This window comes from Hipposideros armiger, unplaced genomic scaffold (genome assembly GCF_001890085.2).
Source record: "Hipposideros armiger isolate ML-2016 unplaced genomic scaffold, ASM189008v1 scaffold_172, whole genome shotgun sequence".
Lineage (NCBI taxonomy): Eukaryota > Metazoa > Chordata > Mammalia > Chiroptera > Hipposideridae > Hipposideros > Hipposideros armiger.
In genome coordinates, this window is record NW_017731522.1 from 1,611,019 (window position 1) to 1,628,394 (window position 17,376).

The window sequence follows — 17,376 nt, forward strand, 5'->3', positions numbered from 1 at the left end:
AATGTCTTCCTTTCAATATTTCCTTTATCTTCGGGTAAAGAAAGAAGTCATTGGGGGCCAGATCAGGTGAGTAGGGAGGGTGTTCCAATACAGCTATTTATTTACTGGGTAAAAACTCCCTCACGGACAGTGCTGTGTGAGCTGGTGCATTGTCGTGATGCAAAAGCCATGAATTGTTGGCAAAAAGTTCAGGTCATCTAACTTTTTCACACATCCTTTTCAGCACTTCCAGATAGCACTTCCAAATTGGTTAACTGTTTGTCCATTTGGTACAAGTTCATAATGAATAACTCCTCTAATATCAAAAGAAGTTAGCAACATCGGTGCAAAAAGTTCGTGAACTTAATTGTCACAACTCATGAGTGAAGTCATAATATGGTTCTTGACTTTTTCTATCTGTCTGACTTATTTTGCTTAGCATAATAATCTCAAGATCCATCCACGTTGTCGCAAATGGCAGTATTTCATCTTTTCTTATGGAAGAGTAGTATTCTATTGTATACATGCACCACATCTTCTTTATCCAATCACCTATTGAAGGACACTTAGGATATTTCCATGTCTTGGCCACCGTGAATAATTAATGCTGCAGTGAACATAGAGGTACATATATCATTACAAATAAATGTTTTCAAAGATTTTGGGTAGATACTTAGAAGAGGGATTTTTGGGTCAAATGGTAATTTTATTTAAAAATTTTTGAGGAACCTCCATACTGTTTTCCATAGTGGCTGTACCCGTTGACATTTCCACCAGTGTGAGGGTTCCTTTTCCTCCACAACCTCTTCAACGCTTGTTATTACTTGTCTTGTTGCTGATAGCTATTCTGACAGGTGTGAGGTGGTCTTTCATTTTGGTTTCGAGTTCCATTTTTCTGATAGCTAGTAAAGTTGAGCATCTTTTTATATATCTGTTGGTGGTTTGTATGTCTTCTTGGGAGAAGTGTTTGTTCAGGTCTTCTGCCCATTTTTAAATTGGATTGTTTGTCTTTTTGTTGTTGAGTTGTAGGTGCTTTTTATATATTTTGGATATTAACCCCTTATTGGAGGTGTTGTTTATAAATATCTTCTCCCATTTGGTTGATTGACTCTTTGTTTTGTTGATGGTTTTTTTGTTTTGCTGTGCAGAAGCTTTCTAGTTCGATATAGTCCCATTCACTTATTTTTGCTTTTACTTTCCTTGCCTTTGAGGTCAAATCCATAAAATTCTCTCTGAACCCAAGGTTCATAAGTTTATTTATTTATTTATTTGTTTATTTTAATTTTTTTTAGCTGAGCCATCCTGCCACCGGTTGGCAGCTCAGCGGCAGCTCAGCTCAGGCCGGACTCGAACCGCTGTTGCTCAGAGCTCAAACACTTGAGCGAGCTCTTAACCTACTGAGCCACTCGGCTGGCCCTAAGTTTAGTACCTATGCTTTCTTCTATGCAATTTACTGTTTCAGGTCTTATGTTTAGGTCTTTGATCCATTTTGAGTTAATTTTGGTATATGATGACAGATAGCAGTCTAGTTTCATTGTTTTGCACGTGGCTTTCCAATTTTCCCAGCACCATTTATTTAAGAGGCTTTCTTTTCTCCATTGTATGTTTTTGGATCCTTTGTCAAAAATCATCTGCCCATATATATGTGGGTTTATTTCTGGGTTCTCAGTTCTATTCCATTGGTCTGTGTGTCTGTTTTTCTGCCAGTACCATGCTGTTTTTATTATTGTTGCTTTGTAGTAATAAATTGAAGTCAGGGAGTGGATACTTCCAGCCTTGGTTTTATTTATTTATTTATTTATTTATTTATTTATTTATTTATTTATTTATTTATTTATTTTTCCCTTGGGATTGCTTTGTCTATTCAGGTTCTTGTGTGATTCCATACAAATCTGATGATAAAGAAATAGAACAAAACTTGCTCTATTGCTATTGGGATTTTGATGGTACTTGCATTAAATCTGTATATTGCTTTGGGTAATATGGCTATTTTAACTATAACATATCTTTGTCATCATGGCTTTTAATGTCCTTTTAAAAGAAATCCCATTTAGTCATTATTAACCCTTTAAACCTAATTTCTATGCTGATCCTTTTATTTTAAGCATTTCTTTATCATTTTGTTTTATTTTAAACAGAATATAGTTAGATCTTTTAATGGAATAATTTATTTCACCTGTTGTATAAATAGTTTTTCTTTTAACTTGCTTTGTTACATGTTTTTACTTGTGGTTTCTTATTCCTTTTCTTATTTTTCCTAGTTTCATCAAGTTATTTTGGTTCCTTTTTTTTAAATCTCGTTACTTTAAAAATTCTAAACATTTCTATTCCATTAATGATTACCTTTTCTTTCCCTGTACTTCTAATTAGAAATATTTGTTTACCATTATTTAAAAATAAGACACTCATGATTTTCCCCCACTGACTTAACTTTGCAGGATTGGTTCATTTTTATACCTTCTACTTCCACCCCTCCCCAGTAAGGTTGAGAAGTTTAGAATTTTTCACTTCCCTTCTTTCCTACCTCTTCCATACCCAGTTGAGAACTTTAGGATACTTTTATTCCTACTATCTTTAGCCCGTCTCTCAACTCCTAGATTTTCCTGAGACAGTTTAATACTTTTAGTTCAATGCTTAGTAAATACTGCTTTGCTGTACATCTGTTTTGTTTCAACAGGTCTGATTTAGAATTTATTACATGCTGCCTGACTGTTAATCATTACTCATTTAAACTGTATATAAAATGATCATATTTCATACTTCTAAAAGGCATTTTTTTTTGCATTTTAGCACTTCTGAAATTGAGAAGTGGCTTATAATTGATTGTTTCTTAGAATTAGATTTATAATTGAATTGGCAGCACTTGTTCTTATAGTTAGTAAAGTCAGTAGAATTGATACAGACACATGAAACTATATATAGAGAAGATGCAAATGCAAGTACAAAGCTTGTTTCTTGCTACTATTCTCTCTTCTGTCCTTCCCCAGAGGGTCTCTGCTCTAATTTGTTTGCTCTTTAGTCACAGTTTTTTCACAGGCATTTTGCTGTGTGAGGTATGTGGGTACATTTTGTGAGTATCCACACATCTTTGTTTTCCTGATAGGTGCCAGGTGTGGCATTTGGCCACCATTTTTCTCTCAGTAGTCTGTTAGAACCATTGCTATTGCTTCGAATGTTGAAGATGACAAGTCTGGTGCCTCTCTGAACTTTTCCCCCCTCTGTATGTAATGTGTTCTTTCTACCTGCAAGCTTGTAAATTTTTTTTTATAGAGTTCAGGACTTTACTAGGTTATGCATAGCTCTGTGTCTAGAATAAAGTAAGCTCTTTTAATCTGCAGATTGAGGTCTTTCTTTGGTCCAAGTAAATTTTCTTCTATTATGTGTTTTATTATTGTCTCTCCTCTGTTTATCTTTCTTCTGGTGGAATCGCTGTTCATCTCATGAGATATGTCCTCCAAATCTCTTATCTTCTGTTTCATGATTTCTGTTTAACTGCTTTGAGCTATTTTTTCCATTTGCTCGCACAGACCACAAATTGGGACCTTTCCCATAATCCATTCTTTCCTTCAATTATCCTACTGTATGGTTTACTTGGAGAAAATCATGATTTTCAGATGCAGGAAGACTTCTGTCTGCTGTACTTAAATCTCCCTAAGTTCCCTTGTTATTTTTCTGACCCATATTGACCTCTCTCTTTTCAAGCAGCTCTGTTTGGTTGTGGGTTTGCTCCTTTGTTTTGACCGATCACTGTCTTTTTGGATGCTCAGCTTCCTTATATGTTGTCATAGTTTCCTTGTTAGCTCATTAGGGCCCACTCATGGTCTTGGCCTCTAATGATTCAAGGAGACATTCTCCCCACCCAAGGGTCATCAGATCTCCACGGGCCAGGCCTTTTCTAGAACCATTAATTTATAGTCCTTTTTCCAGGGTTTCAAGAAGCTCATCTCCAGGCACTTGCCCAGCGCCTAGAAAAATTAAAAACACCCCACATTCCAGTCTCCTCCTGTACACCCCAAAGAGCCCAAGCCTTCAATTCCATATAGCCCGACACCGCCGTCTTCCTGCCCTTACCAAGCTTACTGTCTTCTCTTCTGCTCCCTTCGCCCCTTTCCTTCTGACCCTACTATAAATTGGTCAGTGCCACGTTACCGCTCAGCCTCCTTCTTGTCATTCTGTGTTAGTGCGGCTGCTTTCAAATATGTTTTTACTAGCACTGGATTATTTTGGAGACGTTGGGGGATGGTGCTGAGAGAGAAAGGGAAGTAGGTCATAGGGAGGGAGGGAGAGAGGGATCAGGAGTGAGCTGCTCACATGGCCTAACCACTCTACAAACCTGTTTTTATTTTTCATGATTCTTTTTCAATTAGGACTTATTTTGTAATTTTGCATAAATGCCCAAAGAAGGTATCTATACAAATGATTTGAATTTTAGGTGAGATGGTTATTGCGCCTGGTTAGTCTTCTAAATTTAATTAATTTTATTTTTATTTGTTAGAGTTTGGGAAACAATCAGAACATCTTTATTACCAAAAAGCCAGTTGCTTTAGAAATGGGGAGAACCTGGTTAAATAAGCATGTGCATTAGTTTACAAGGGCAATTGGTAGAATAATAAGTGAAACAACCTCCTTCCTCTTGTAGGACTTCTTTTTTTGTTTTTTAAAGATTTTATTGGTGAATCGGAGGAAGGGGAACAGACAAGTTGCTGTCCTTTTGTTCTTTAGTCTAGTTGTGAAGGATGTTGCTTCACTGGCCCATGTTGGTATTATCATTGCGCTCTTCCCGGGTGAGGCAGATCGGTCGCTGGCCTCTGGACGGCCGCTTACGGTGGCTCTTGGCAGCTCACACCACTGCCAGCCGCTCACGGTAGCTTATGCAGTCCACTGCAGCAGGGGCTTCAGCCTACACCGATGCTGGCGACTCACAGCAGCCCAGCTCCAGGTCGAGCTGATGTTCACCATCTTAGCTGTAGAGGGCAGTGTCACTGGCCCTCCTGTGGGATCCGAACCGGGGCCCTGCTGCTCAGAGCTGGCGTCCCAAGCCACCTCTTAACCAACGTGCCACTGTGCTGGCCCTTGTAGGACTTTTTGAGGGGGTGGTTACTCATTTTTCCGAGCCCCTTTTCGCTTCCTGAGGAAAGAGCTAAATGTGCTGGTTGGAAGGCAAGGGAGGAGTAGCTGGTGGGAAAGACAACTGAACTATGCACGCTAATGCCATTCTCAGCTGCAGAAAAAACCTTAAGGACAACTTGATTATATTTTGTAAGGGATTCAATTTGCATGCAGATTCCAACTGAAAACATCTGTTTCCTGACCCTGTGCCAGAGCTCTAACATCTTGACAGGAATTTTGGTTTTGAGACTGCTGAGTCTCAGGCACCTCCCTCCACTACTCTGTAGCTGTTTTCTTAGAAGGTTTAAATCAACACTGCTTCATTGGAAGTGACTCTGTGAAGAACCGAAAATGAGCTTCTTCATTTGCTTCGTATACACAAAAAGACAATTTCAGGTTTCATTAGCAAGAATCTTCCTAATGGCTGATTATTATAAGGATTGTGGAGCAATCCACAGTTCATTCAGTAAAGAAGCCAATGAAAATAAATGGATCATTGAGGGAATCCATGTATATGTGTGTGTATTTATACAGAAATAGGAAAACTTGAAAAGTATTTCTAATTTTATTCTTAAGAATTCCCAACTACCAAAAATAGTTTCTTTTGGGTGGGGGATAGGGCACAACTTGTATCTACAATATTTGTGACCTCATATTTACATTCTGCTAAGTCAGGCATGGGTTAGCATTTCTTGATACCGTAATTCCACTGCATAAGTTATGTTTACAGACCTGTGGAAACAGGATTAAATCAATGCAAGTACTGAACATTCACTGGGAGTCAGTTAATGTTGAATGGTTTGTTAGAATCACTCACTTGATATGTGAAAGCCAGTGTGACTTTCTGATTTTCATTTTGATTGATTTCTTAAACTTGATACCTAAAAGAGGATTTCTATGTGCTGTGATATTCCTGAATGTTAACACTGGGCATTTTTAAGGACAGTTATTCTAATGAAGGGTTAATGTTGGCCCTTACCTTTCATGTTATTAAAAATTATATGTTTACAATCTGTATGCTGTATCTAGAATCTCCTACATATTAGAAATTATCAATTAAACAAAAAATAGTTTTATGAGGGAATAAATTGAAAATAAACCATCAAGGAATAAATATTATGAAATACTACTCAATGGTCAGAAATGACAGATCTGTATTAATCAACATGGTAATATCTCTAAGACATTGTTCAGGGAAAAAAATCAAATTTTGGAACTATATACACATTAATTGATTTAAAAAAACCTAAAACTAAATCTGTTGAGATAAATGAGAAGATATAACTCAAACTATCAGTCAGTTAACTTTGGTTAACTGGAGGTAGGGAGCTCGCTGTGATCTTTATTTCCAGGCTTCTGTATGTGAATTTTAATAATGACCATGTAGCCCTGCTTTACTTGTACACTTACTTTTTATTAAGGACAAGTTAAAACATACACAAGGTAAAGGGAGGAGTATAATGAACCCCAAAGTACTCACCACCAAGCTTCAACAGTTACCAGTGTTCTGAATATATTGTTCATGTATCTGCAGCCCCTTTCACCTTGATAACTATTGAATTTTTATAGCTATATTTGTAGATAAAATCTGTATGCATTGAAATCACAAATCATATACTTCTTAAAAAAATCATAGCATTTTTATTTATACCTGGCCAAACTTACATTCAGATTTATGGTAATTCTGCTTGTTTGTTTGTTTTTGGTCATTGGTCACACATTGCTTTCAAGCTACAATGGCTTAGTTGACTCTAAGGAGGGCGCAGCTCACAGTGGCCCATGCCGGGATTGAACCAGCAACCTTGGTGTTATCAGCACCATGCTCTAACCAACTAAGCTAACCAGTCATCCTTCATATATACTTTTGAAGAATGGATATACTCATGTACTCCATACCCCTACTATGATATTGAATATTCTCATATCCCTAGAACATTCTCTGGTATCCCATCCCAGTCAGTCTGCCCACTCAGGTTGTTCTGCATTTTCTTAGAACTTTATATAAATCCAATCATACAGTATAAACTGTTTTTGTGTCTGATTTTTTTTTCTTGAGATGATGTGTGTGAAAATCATCAGTGTTACAGAATGTATCAGTAGTTCTTTCCATTTTCCTCCTAATATCCTACTCTGTGAATTACCACAAATCCTAAAGCCTTTCTCTTGTTGATGGACACTAACGATTGTGATTAAAGCTGGTGTGACATTCATGTACAAATCTTATTGTTGACATGTATTGTCATTGTTCTTGAATACATACCTAGGAGTGGAATTTCTGGATCAACTAAAAACTCATAAAACCCCTTTTGAAAGTGATTGTTCTGTTTTAAATCCCTACCAGCAAAATATGAGAGTATTATTATTTGGTTTTGTCAGTCTTTTTCATTTTAGCCATTGTAGTGGTTGTATAATGGTACTTCAATGTGTGGTTTTTAAAAACTATTTTAAAAATTGTGGTAAAATAGATATAACATTAAATCTGCCATTTTAATCACTTTACATGTACACTTCATTCACAGTGTAGTGCAACCATCACTGTCTTTCATCACCCCAAACAGAAACTCTACTCATTAAGCAGTAACTCCTCAACCCGCTCTGTCCTGAGCCCCAGGGAACCTTTAATCCGCTTTCTGTCTCTGAGTTTGCCTATTCCAGCTATTTCATATAAGTGGAATCATACAGTATTTGTCCTTTTGTATTTGGCTTAATGTTTTCAGGGTTCATCCATGTTATAGCATATATGGGAATGTCACTCTTTTTTACGCCTGCATAATATTCCATTGTGAAGGCATACTGCATTTTGTTTATTCATTTATTTGTCCATGGACACTTGGGTTGTTTGGTTATTGTGGATAATGATGCAGTGAAGATTTATGTACAAGTGTCTGTTTGAGTCCCAGTTTTCAATTATTTGGGGTCTTATAACTAAGAGTGGATTTTCTGGGCTGTATGATAATTCTTTAACTTTTTGAGGAACCACCAGAGTGTTTTCTCAGTGTGTTTTCACTAACATTTCTCTGATGACTAATGCTGTTGAATATGTTTTCATGTGTTTATATTAGTGATTTGTATATCTTTCTTTGTGAAATGTTTGTTGAAGTCTTTTGTGCATTTAAAAATTGGGTTATTTTTCTTTTTATTAAGTTTTGGAAGTTCTTCATATATTTTGAATAGAAAGTCCTTTGTCAGATATGTTTTGCAAATATTTTCTTCCGGTCTGTAGTATTAACAGTATCTTTTAAAAAAAATGTTAAGATACACATAACACTATCTTAGCTATTTTTAAGTGTACAATTCAGTTGTATTAAGCGTTTTCACATTGTTGTGAAACCAGTCTCCCAAACTCTTTTCATTTTGCAAACTGAAACTCTATACCCATTAAATAGTAACTCCATATTCCCTCTTCACCCAGCTACTACTCGACTGGCAGCCACTATTCTACTTTCTGTTTCTATGAATTTATTTTTATATGAAATATTTCACATAAGTGGAATCACACAGTATTTGTTTTTTTGGGTTTTTTTTGTGACTGGCATGTTTCACTTACCATAATGTACTCAAGGTTCATCCACTCTGTAGCATGTCAGAATTTTCTTCTTTTTAAGGCTAATATTCTATTATACATGTATACCATATTTTGTGTATCCTTTCATGCATCAATGATTACTTGGGCTACGTCCACCTTTTGGCTAATGTGAATACTGCTACTATGAACATGAATGTACAAATATCTCTCTGACACCTTACTTTCAGTTCTTTAGTGTATACACCCAGAAGTGGAATTGCTGGATCATAAAGTAGTTCTATTTTATTTTTTGAGGAGCCTCTTACTGTTTTCCAAGTAGCTACACCAATTTGCATTCCCACGAATAGAGCATAAGGGTTCCAATTTTTTCACATCCTCCATACTTGTTATTTTCTGGGGATTTTTTGATAGTAGCTTCCTAATGAGTGATATCTCGTCATGGTTTTGGTTTGTATTTCCCTAATGATTAGTAATGTTAAGTATCTTTTCATATGCTTGTTGACTATTTGTGTATCTTTTTTTGAGAAATGTCTATTCAAATTCTTTGCCCATTTAAGACATTGGGTTGTTTGTTTTTTTGTTGTTGAGTTGTAGGAGTTCTTTATATACTCTGAATATTAACCCCTTATAAGATATATGATTTGAAGTTTATTTTCTCCCATTTCAGTGTGTTGATTGTGTCCTTTAAGGCATAGAAGTTTCAAATTTTGATGTAGTACCGTTTTTCTAGTTTTGCTTTTGTTGCCTGTGGATTGGTGTCATATCCAAGACATCAGTGCCAAAACCAATGCCATAAATGTTTTCCTCTAAGAGTTTTATTGTTTGAGGTCTTACATTTAGATATTTGATCCATTTTGAGTTAATTTTTGCAAAGGCTGTAAGGTAAGGGTCCAACTTCATTCCTTTGCATGTGAATATCCAGTTTGCCTAGAGCCTTTTGTTTTTTCCCCATTGAATGGTTTTGGCACTCTTGTCAAAGATCATTTGATCAAAGATCATTTGATACAAGGGTTGATTTCTGGGCACTCTATTCCATTTCATTGGTCTGTATGCCTGTGTCGATACCACTACCACACTGTTTTGCTTACTATAGCTTTGTAGTAAGTGTTAATACCCTCAATTCTCCTGCCTTTGAGATCTAATAGATTTACTTGATAATCAGACTGCTCAAACTCTTTTTCTATATCAGATTTTCACATTCTTTTGTCCATTTTGTGCTTTTGTTAGAAAGATGCTTTAGGAATTTTAGTATGTTTTAGAAATGCACTAATTCACTTTCAGTTTTTCCAACTTTTAAGCTAATTTCCTTTATTAGGTTTATATTCTTTTCTCTATTTGCAGTGCACATAAATGGATTATAGTTAACTTTAAAAACCAGTATATATTTATTGTTAGAATTTTTTTCTTGATATGTCATATGCTAGCAGACCAGATTTGTATGGGTCTCACTTTTTAAATTTAATAACAAGTCACTTTGGGGCCACAGGTTTTTAGGTCTTTACCTTCATTTGTCCTTGGTTACCACTGGGGTTGAATGGGAAAAGGCACAGTATTTAAGAGGAGAATTGGCTTTGTTGTTGTGTGATATTAGAATGGAAAATACTAAACCAAGCACAGAAATTTGGACACTGTCACACAACAAAGAGAACACTACCCTGTGGGTCACTTATAGGATCCCTTGACAATTAGAGTGGGCCAGTCCTTGGACCCACCCCAATATCTGTGTTATTATTTTTCAAACCCCTTCTGATTTGAGGGCTTAGCACACAGTTTCTGTGATTCTGTCGTTTTTTGGGTTTATTGCTAGAGAATTTTGGGGTTGTTTCTGAAAGTATGATAGCTTTCACAGCTTTTTACATGTACTTTCTTGTTCCTTAGGCTTCCCGATCACTTGTAGTAAGTAGTAGTACTGTGTTCATTGCAGTTTACAATCAAGTCTTATTAAAAAAAAATGTATTCATTTTCTAATTTGACGATTCTATTGAAAAGTAGAATTTAAGAGCTAAACAATATCTTAAAAGACTTGTCTTCATATATCTTCATATCCCCTCAGTTGTATTATAAATCACGTTATTTGTTACAGGGCTTATATAAGGTTACAGGGTTATAAACATTTATTGGCTTCAAGGATGATTCTAGCCCAATACTTTGTGATAGGAAAAGCGTGCTCATAATTTATTAATGATTTCGTAGATTCTTTATTTTTTTAGTAATGCCCAACACTTCCTTCCCCTGTTTACCACACCCAGATTTCATTTTATCTACTTCATGTGGAATCCTCAGATGCACTCTTGTGTAGAATTATTGCTATGTTTATTACTAGAGGAATCCATGTTAAATTATAGCAGGTTTTTTCCCCCCTCTACATCTGCTCTTTGATGGTAGCTGTGTTTACTGCTGCTCACTTATTAGTGCCCTGGGTCTTAACAACCTTATTCAAACAAAACATCTTAAATGGAGGCATTAAAAAGGTCACAACAGTGAGCCATTTTGTAACTTTTGGTGCAATAAAATGGGTATGTTGTGTTTTGGCATATAAGACCTCTGAGTGCAGCTATTCATTTTCTTCATCTATAAAACATTTTAGAATAACAGCTTACATCTGTTTGGGGTTTAAAATTCCACGTTTTGCAGAAACATCACTGTTATGTAACTCCAAACCAGACATGGGGAGGGAGGGCGCTTTCTGACAGGCCATGTTGGGAGCTGTAGAAGTTGGGAGAAGTATTTGTTTTAGCTGTGGAGCCATATTTGCTGGCAGTACTTTTTTCACATGTGGGGAACACATTTTCATTATTGTTTCTTCATATATTAAATGACAAGATGCATTCAATAAGATTTTGACTTGAAGAATATTTGAAAATTTTTCACACATTTAGAGGGATATTTCACTACCAGAACCAGAAATAAATTTAATTATTTAAACATTTACAGCACATTTAATTACCTTAGACTGTCAGTTAATCTTGTTTTAGAGAATAAAGTTGGGATTTACTGTCGGCTAACTTTTAAAAATAAATACCCAATGGAATAGTTTGGCCATTTCAAATGTGTGATTTTTAGATTAGTTTTTTAAATTAAAGGAACAATTTAACGAATAACTTTAAATAGAGTAAAATGGGCAAAATGTTCATCTACAGGATTCAAAAGCTAATATTATTTATTAACTACCAGAAAAGCGCAGATAACATACAATGCATATTTATGGATTATTTTAATCAATAAATGAAAAATGCCAGCATGGACAATTATAATAAGTTATAAGGCCTTTTTCATCTTATAATTGTGAAATATTTATGTTGTTTTTAAAAATGTGATACATTTGCATTTGGGAAGAAAGAGTACAAAGAAGAACATTAAAATCATCTGCCTGTTAGTCTTTTTGGGTATTTTATTACATATTGTATGTTTTTTAAAATTTAGAAAAGGAATTAGAAATCTATTCTACAGTTTTTGGGGTTTTGATAATTAATTTCACTGGAAATCCAACACTTTAGTTTCAGAATGAACAGTGTCAGATGCTTTCATGTTTGGTGACAAAACTACTAAACTAAATTTGACCCCTACTGTAGAACTTTGACATATGGGGTGGGGTATTGCTCATGAAGATGACAAACTTCTCTGAGATTCTAGTTTGTTAGCTTAAACTAATCTATTGACATTGATTCCCCCCCCACCCCCCACTGCCATTTTGAATGGAAGACAGATTTTCTTCCTGTGGCCACTGTCAAGCCCAGGGCCATCATTTCTTCTAGCAGAGTAAGAGAAATGATGTTAGACTCTTAACTTCTGATTAAGTATAAATATTTTAGAACTAATTTAATGCCCTTAATTCATGGGAAGGTAACACGCACACACAGACTCAAATACCTATTTTTTAAAATAATTAAAAAATTTTTTCAATTACAGTTGACATACAATATTATATTAGTTTTAAGTGTACCAACAGTGATCAGACATCTATATAACTAATGAAGTAACCACCCCAATAAATCTATTATCTATATGACACCATACATAGTTATTACAATATTATTGACTATATTCCTTATGCTATACCTTACATCCCCATGACTACTGTGTAACAACCAATTAGTACTTCTTAATTCCTTCCCCCTTTTCACCCATCCCAACTCCCCTACCATCTGGCAACCATCAAAATATTTCTGTATTCATGAGTCTTTGCTGTTATGTTTTGTTAGTTTATCATGTTCTTTAGATTCCACATTAAGTGAAATCATATGGTTTTTATCTTTCTCTGTCTGACTTACTCCAATCAACAAATTACCTTCTAGTTCCTTCCATGTTGTTGCAGATGGCAAGATTTTACTCTTTTTTATGGCTGAGTAATATTCCACTGTATACAAGTATATGTACCACCTCTCCTTTATCCATTCATCCATTGATGGACACCCAGGCTGCCTCTACATCTTGGCCATTGTAAACAATGCTGCAGTGAACATATGGATGCACATGTCCCTTCAAAGTACTGTTTTGGGCTTCTTCAGATAAATACCCAGAAGTGAGATAACTGGGTCCTTCTTTGTCTTTTATTATAGCCTTTGTTTTAAAGTCTGTTTTGTCTGGTATAAGTATTGCTACTCCAGTTTTTTTTTGTTTCCGTTTTCATGAAATATTTTTTTCCATCCCTTTAATTTCAGTCAATGTGTGTATTTTGATCTGAAGTGAGTTTCTTGTAGGCAACATATGTAAGGGTCTTATTTTCATACCCATTCAGCCACGCTGTGTCTTTTGATTGGAGTATTTAATCCATTGAAAGTAATTGTTGATAGATATGTAGTTTTGACATTTTATTCATATTTTTTATCTTTTTTTTCTTCTTCTTCTAAAGAAGTTCCTCTAACATTCCTGGTAATACTGGTTTGGTGGTGATGAACTTCTTTAGCTTTCCCTTGTCTGGAAGCTCTTTATCTGTCCTTAGATTTTAAATGATAGCCTTGCTGGGGAGAGAAGTCTTAGCTGTAGGTCCTTGCTTTGCATCACCCTGCGTATTTCCTGCCAGTCCCTTCTGGCCTTCAAAGTTTCTGTTGAAACATCAGCTGACAGTCTTATGAGAGCTTCCTTGTAGATAACTAACTGCTTTTCTCTTGCTGCTTTTAGGATTCTGTCTTTGTCTTTAACCTTTGTCATTTTAACTATAATGTGTCTTGGTGTGGGCCTGTTTGGGTTCAGCTTGTTTGGGACTTGATGCACTTCCTGGGCCTGTATGTCTATTTCCTTCACCAGGTTAGGGACATTTTCAGTCACTATTTCTTCAAATTGGTTTTTAATTCCTTGCTCTCTCTCTTCTTGTTCCGGTACCCCTATGATGTGAATGCTGGTACTCCTGATGTTGTCCCAGAGGCTCCTTAAACTCTCCTCATTTGGGGGGATTATTGTTTTCTTTTTGCTCTTCTGAGGGGATGTTTTCTGCTACTTTATCTTCAAATTGCTGATTTGAACCTCTGCTTTATCCAATCTATTGTTGATTCCCTCTAATATATTCTTCATTCCAGTTATTGTAATCTTCATTCCTGACTGGTTCTTTTTTATGTTTTCTGTCTCCATTTTTATGTTTCCTATCTCTTTGTTGAAGTTCTCCCTGAGATCATTGAGCATCCTTATAACCAGTGTTTGGAACTCTGCGTCTGGTAGATTGCTTGTCTCCATTTTGTTTAGTTCTTTTTTGGAGCTTTGTTCTAGTCTATAACTTGGGACATGTTTCCTTGTTGTCCCATTTTAGCTGTCTGCTTGTGTTTGTTTGTATGTATTAGGTAGGGCTGCTATGTCTCCTGGTCTTAGTAGAGTGGCCTTATGTACTAGTAGGTGTCCTGTGGGGCAGAGTGGCACTGTCTCCCTGGTCACCCGAGCTGGGTGCTGTATGTGTGTCCTTTGTGGGGGTGTGCCCTCCTGTTGTAGTTGAGCGTTGATGCTGGCACATCAGTGGGAAGGACTGACCCTCAGGCTGATTGGTTGAGGCCTGGCCGTGACTGCAGTGGAGGAGCTGTTGTGCAGGGGCTGACCCTACAGAGCAGGGTTCTCTTTAGTGGGGCTCTCGTGCCTGCCCAGTCTGCCCTTTGGGTGTGTCACTTGCAGAGGCAGCCAGATGGTGCTCTGGCTCAGTCTGAAGTTGGCCACTGGGTGTGTTGGCCGTGGGGACTCCTGGGAGGGGCCCCGTCACAGGCCACATTCAGCTGCAGCCTGTGCCCTGCCTGGGGACACCTGGCATGAGCCCCAAGCAGTCCTACGCTGGGCTTGGAGGCACCTGGGAGAGGCTAAGCTGAGAACTGAGGCTGGCTGCCACATGTGCCAGGCTTGGGGCTGCTTAGCAAGAGGTATGGGGCATGCCAAGGCCAGGTGCTGCTTGTTTGGGGTTTGTGAACCTTTGAGAGGTTTTAAGAAAGTCTGCAGCATGAGCCAAGACAGGCCGTTTGTATGGAAAAGTCACTGGAAGTAGCTTGGGTGGGCCTGCAAGTTGGGTGGGGTGAACAGTGTAGCCAGGTTGATGGAGACACAGATATGACATCTGCCCGTGTCTGTACGCCTGGAGGGAGGTGGGCTCAACAAAGGAACAATGGCTTCTGCCAGCACTTCTGTCTGAGAGAAAGCTGCTGCTCCAGCCTTGACTTTGAAGCCAGACAACTCCATTCCTCCCCTTATGTCCCTGGCGCCTTTTGAGAGGCGGCCCCAGTGCTGGAGCTCAGAGCGAATGAGTCTGTCAGAGTAAGTCCATGCAGAGTAAGTCCAGCCACACTCTGTCTCATTCAGCAGCAATCTCTACTCTTTTTCATAACCAGGAGTTCTGGAGTCTTCTCTTCCTGGCGCTGGAACCCTGCACTGAGGAGCCGGATGTGGGGCTGGGACCCCTCGCTCCTCAGGTGGGACCTCTGTAGCCGAGATAGCCTTCTGATTTTTAACTGCCACATGTGTGTGAGGACCAGCCCATTCTGCATCTCCACCACTCCTTCCAGTCTGAAAGTGACTTTTTCTGTATGTCCTTAGTTGTAGGCTTCTGTTCAGCTAATTGGCAGGCAATTCAAGTGATGGTTGTTCTGTAGTTTAGTTGTAATTTTGATGTGGTCATGAGAGGAGGCCAGCACAGCATTTACCTGCTCCCCACATACCCATATTGTTAATGTTCAAAGGCCACGTTTAGTTTTCACTTGCAAGTGAGCTGAATACATAATAACAATCCTGGATCCATGGCCTGGTTGTGAGCAGCAGCACCCTTACCATAGGCCATTAGCTGGTGCATGGATATTCTATAGGCTGGTGTATCGGGTCCACTGGAGTTAAGGTCGTTTTATTTTAGGAATCATGGAGGTGGTTTCTATTTTAGAATTTTAGAATTCTAGAAAGCAAGTAGATTACACTGAGGGTGAATTTAGTATGTGCAGATAAATGCACTTAGATGTATTTTAGGTACAGTACTAGTCAGTGCTCTGGAGTCAGATTGTCTGGGCTTCTTACTTCCTAGCTGTGTGCCTTTAGGCAAGTTATAAGCTTCTCTGAATCCACCTCTTCTCATCTGTAAAATGGGGATGGTAATTATAGCTAACCGTCTTTTAGGGTCGTGAGGATTTAATGAAATAAAACCTATGAAGTGCTTATTAGCTCAGTGCCTGACACATGAAAAGTGCTTTGTAATTGTAGCTGTTACTGTTATACAACTAATGGTTAACACTTGTTATTTAAGTGTGTTAGTATCTACACCACTCATACTTCATTACTACATGTTAATCTTCCCTGCTCCTGCTCTTGTATATAAATCAGGCTTTCAGGCCCTGATCTGCTTCCCATCTCTTCTGAGCCCTCCACACCTCCAACATTGATAAGCTGTTCTTACTTTAAGGGTGCAGACGTCCAGCATCACCGTTCCATTCCTCTAGTCCTGTTCGCAGCTTACTCCTGCAAGCGGCTCTGCCTGTCTCCTCTCTTCCCCACCTCCTCACTCCCTCCCGCCTTGCCCTCTCTACCCTTTCTTCACTCATCTCCCTCTTATCTCCCTCTCTTTTCCTTCTCTCTTTCTTCCTTTCCCCCACACTCTTCTCTCTCTCCGACTTTTCTTCCTCTTTCTATCCCCCCTTCTTCTATCCCCCTCTTACTTGTCCCCTTCTCTTGCCCCCTCTGTCTCATTCTTGCTACCCTCCTTCCTTCTCCTTGTCACCCTCCCTCTTGTCCTCTCTCCTCTTTCTTATTTCCTTCCCTTCCCCTTTTCTCTCCCAGCTTTTCTGGCCCTTTCCCTCTCTACCCACTCCCAACTTACTCCCTCACCCTCTCTCTTCCCCTCCATCTCTTCTCCTCATCCCCATTTCTCTTCTAATCCCTAACAATTGTCATACTAAGGAGTAGACAGCTCTAGCTCTTAAGCTGAAAAATGTCAAGTCTTTAAAGTCTTTATTGCTTCTGATGAGAAATATTTATTTTGTCATTTCAGTAGCCAGAGCCTTTCCATATTGTGCTTCTCTGTCCATTTCAACAGGATGTCACAGCATCATTTTATGTCTCTTGGGCTCAAGTAGAACTCAAAAGGCAGTTACAGTTAACTTGTTTTCTAAAATCTATACATTTGTTTAATGTTAGTTTTATTATATAAAGTTAAAATGAAGTAATGTTTCTAAATAATAATTATGGGTCCATATAGTAATGCTAAGCAAAATCTAATCTTTTCTGCCTAATTTATTTGATTTTTTTTTTATCTCTCCAGATTCCTTTCTCGTTGGTCCAGTTTCCCTTGTGGGAATCCTTAAAAGTAAGTTTTC

The 17,376-nt window shown here is 37.8% G+C and overlaps 1 protein-coding gene across 4 annotated transcripts in view; it reads left to right on the forward strand.

The window, feature by feature from the left end:
• The window catches only part of SLC25A26 (solute carrier family 25 member 26), a 149,172-nt gene that overhangs the window by 102,612 nt on the left and 29,184 nt on the right, over nt 1–17,376 (forward strand). For all 4 annotated transcript variants that reach the window (XM_019652057.1, XM_019652059.1, XM_019652058.1 and 1 more), the window contains one exon: nt 17,322–17,366. In XM_019652057.1, the coding sequence (XP_019507602.1) occupies nt 17,322–17,366 (45 nt within the window). The remainder of the gene's footprint in view (nt 1–17,321; nt 17,367–17,376) is intronic.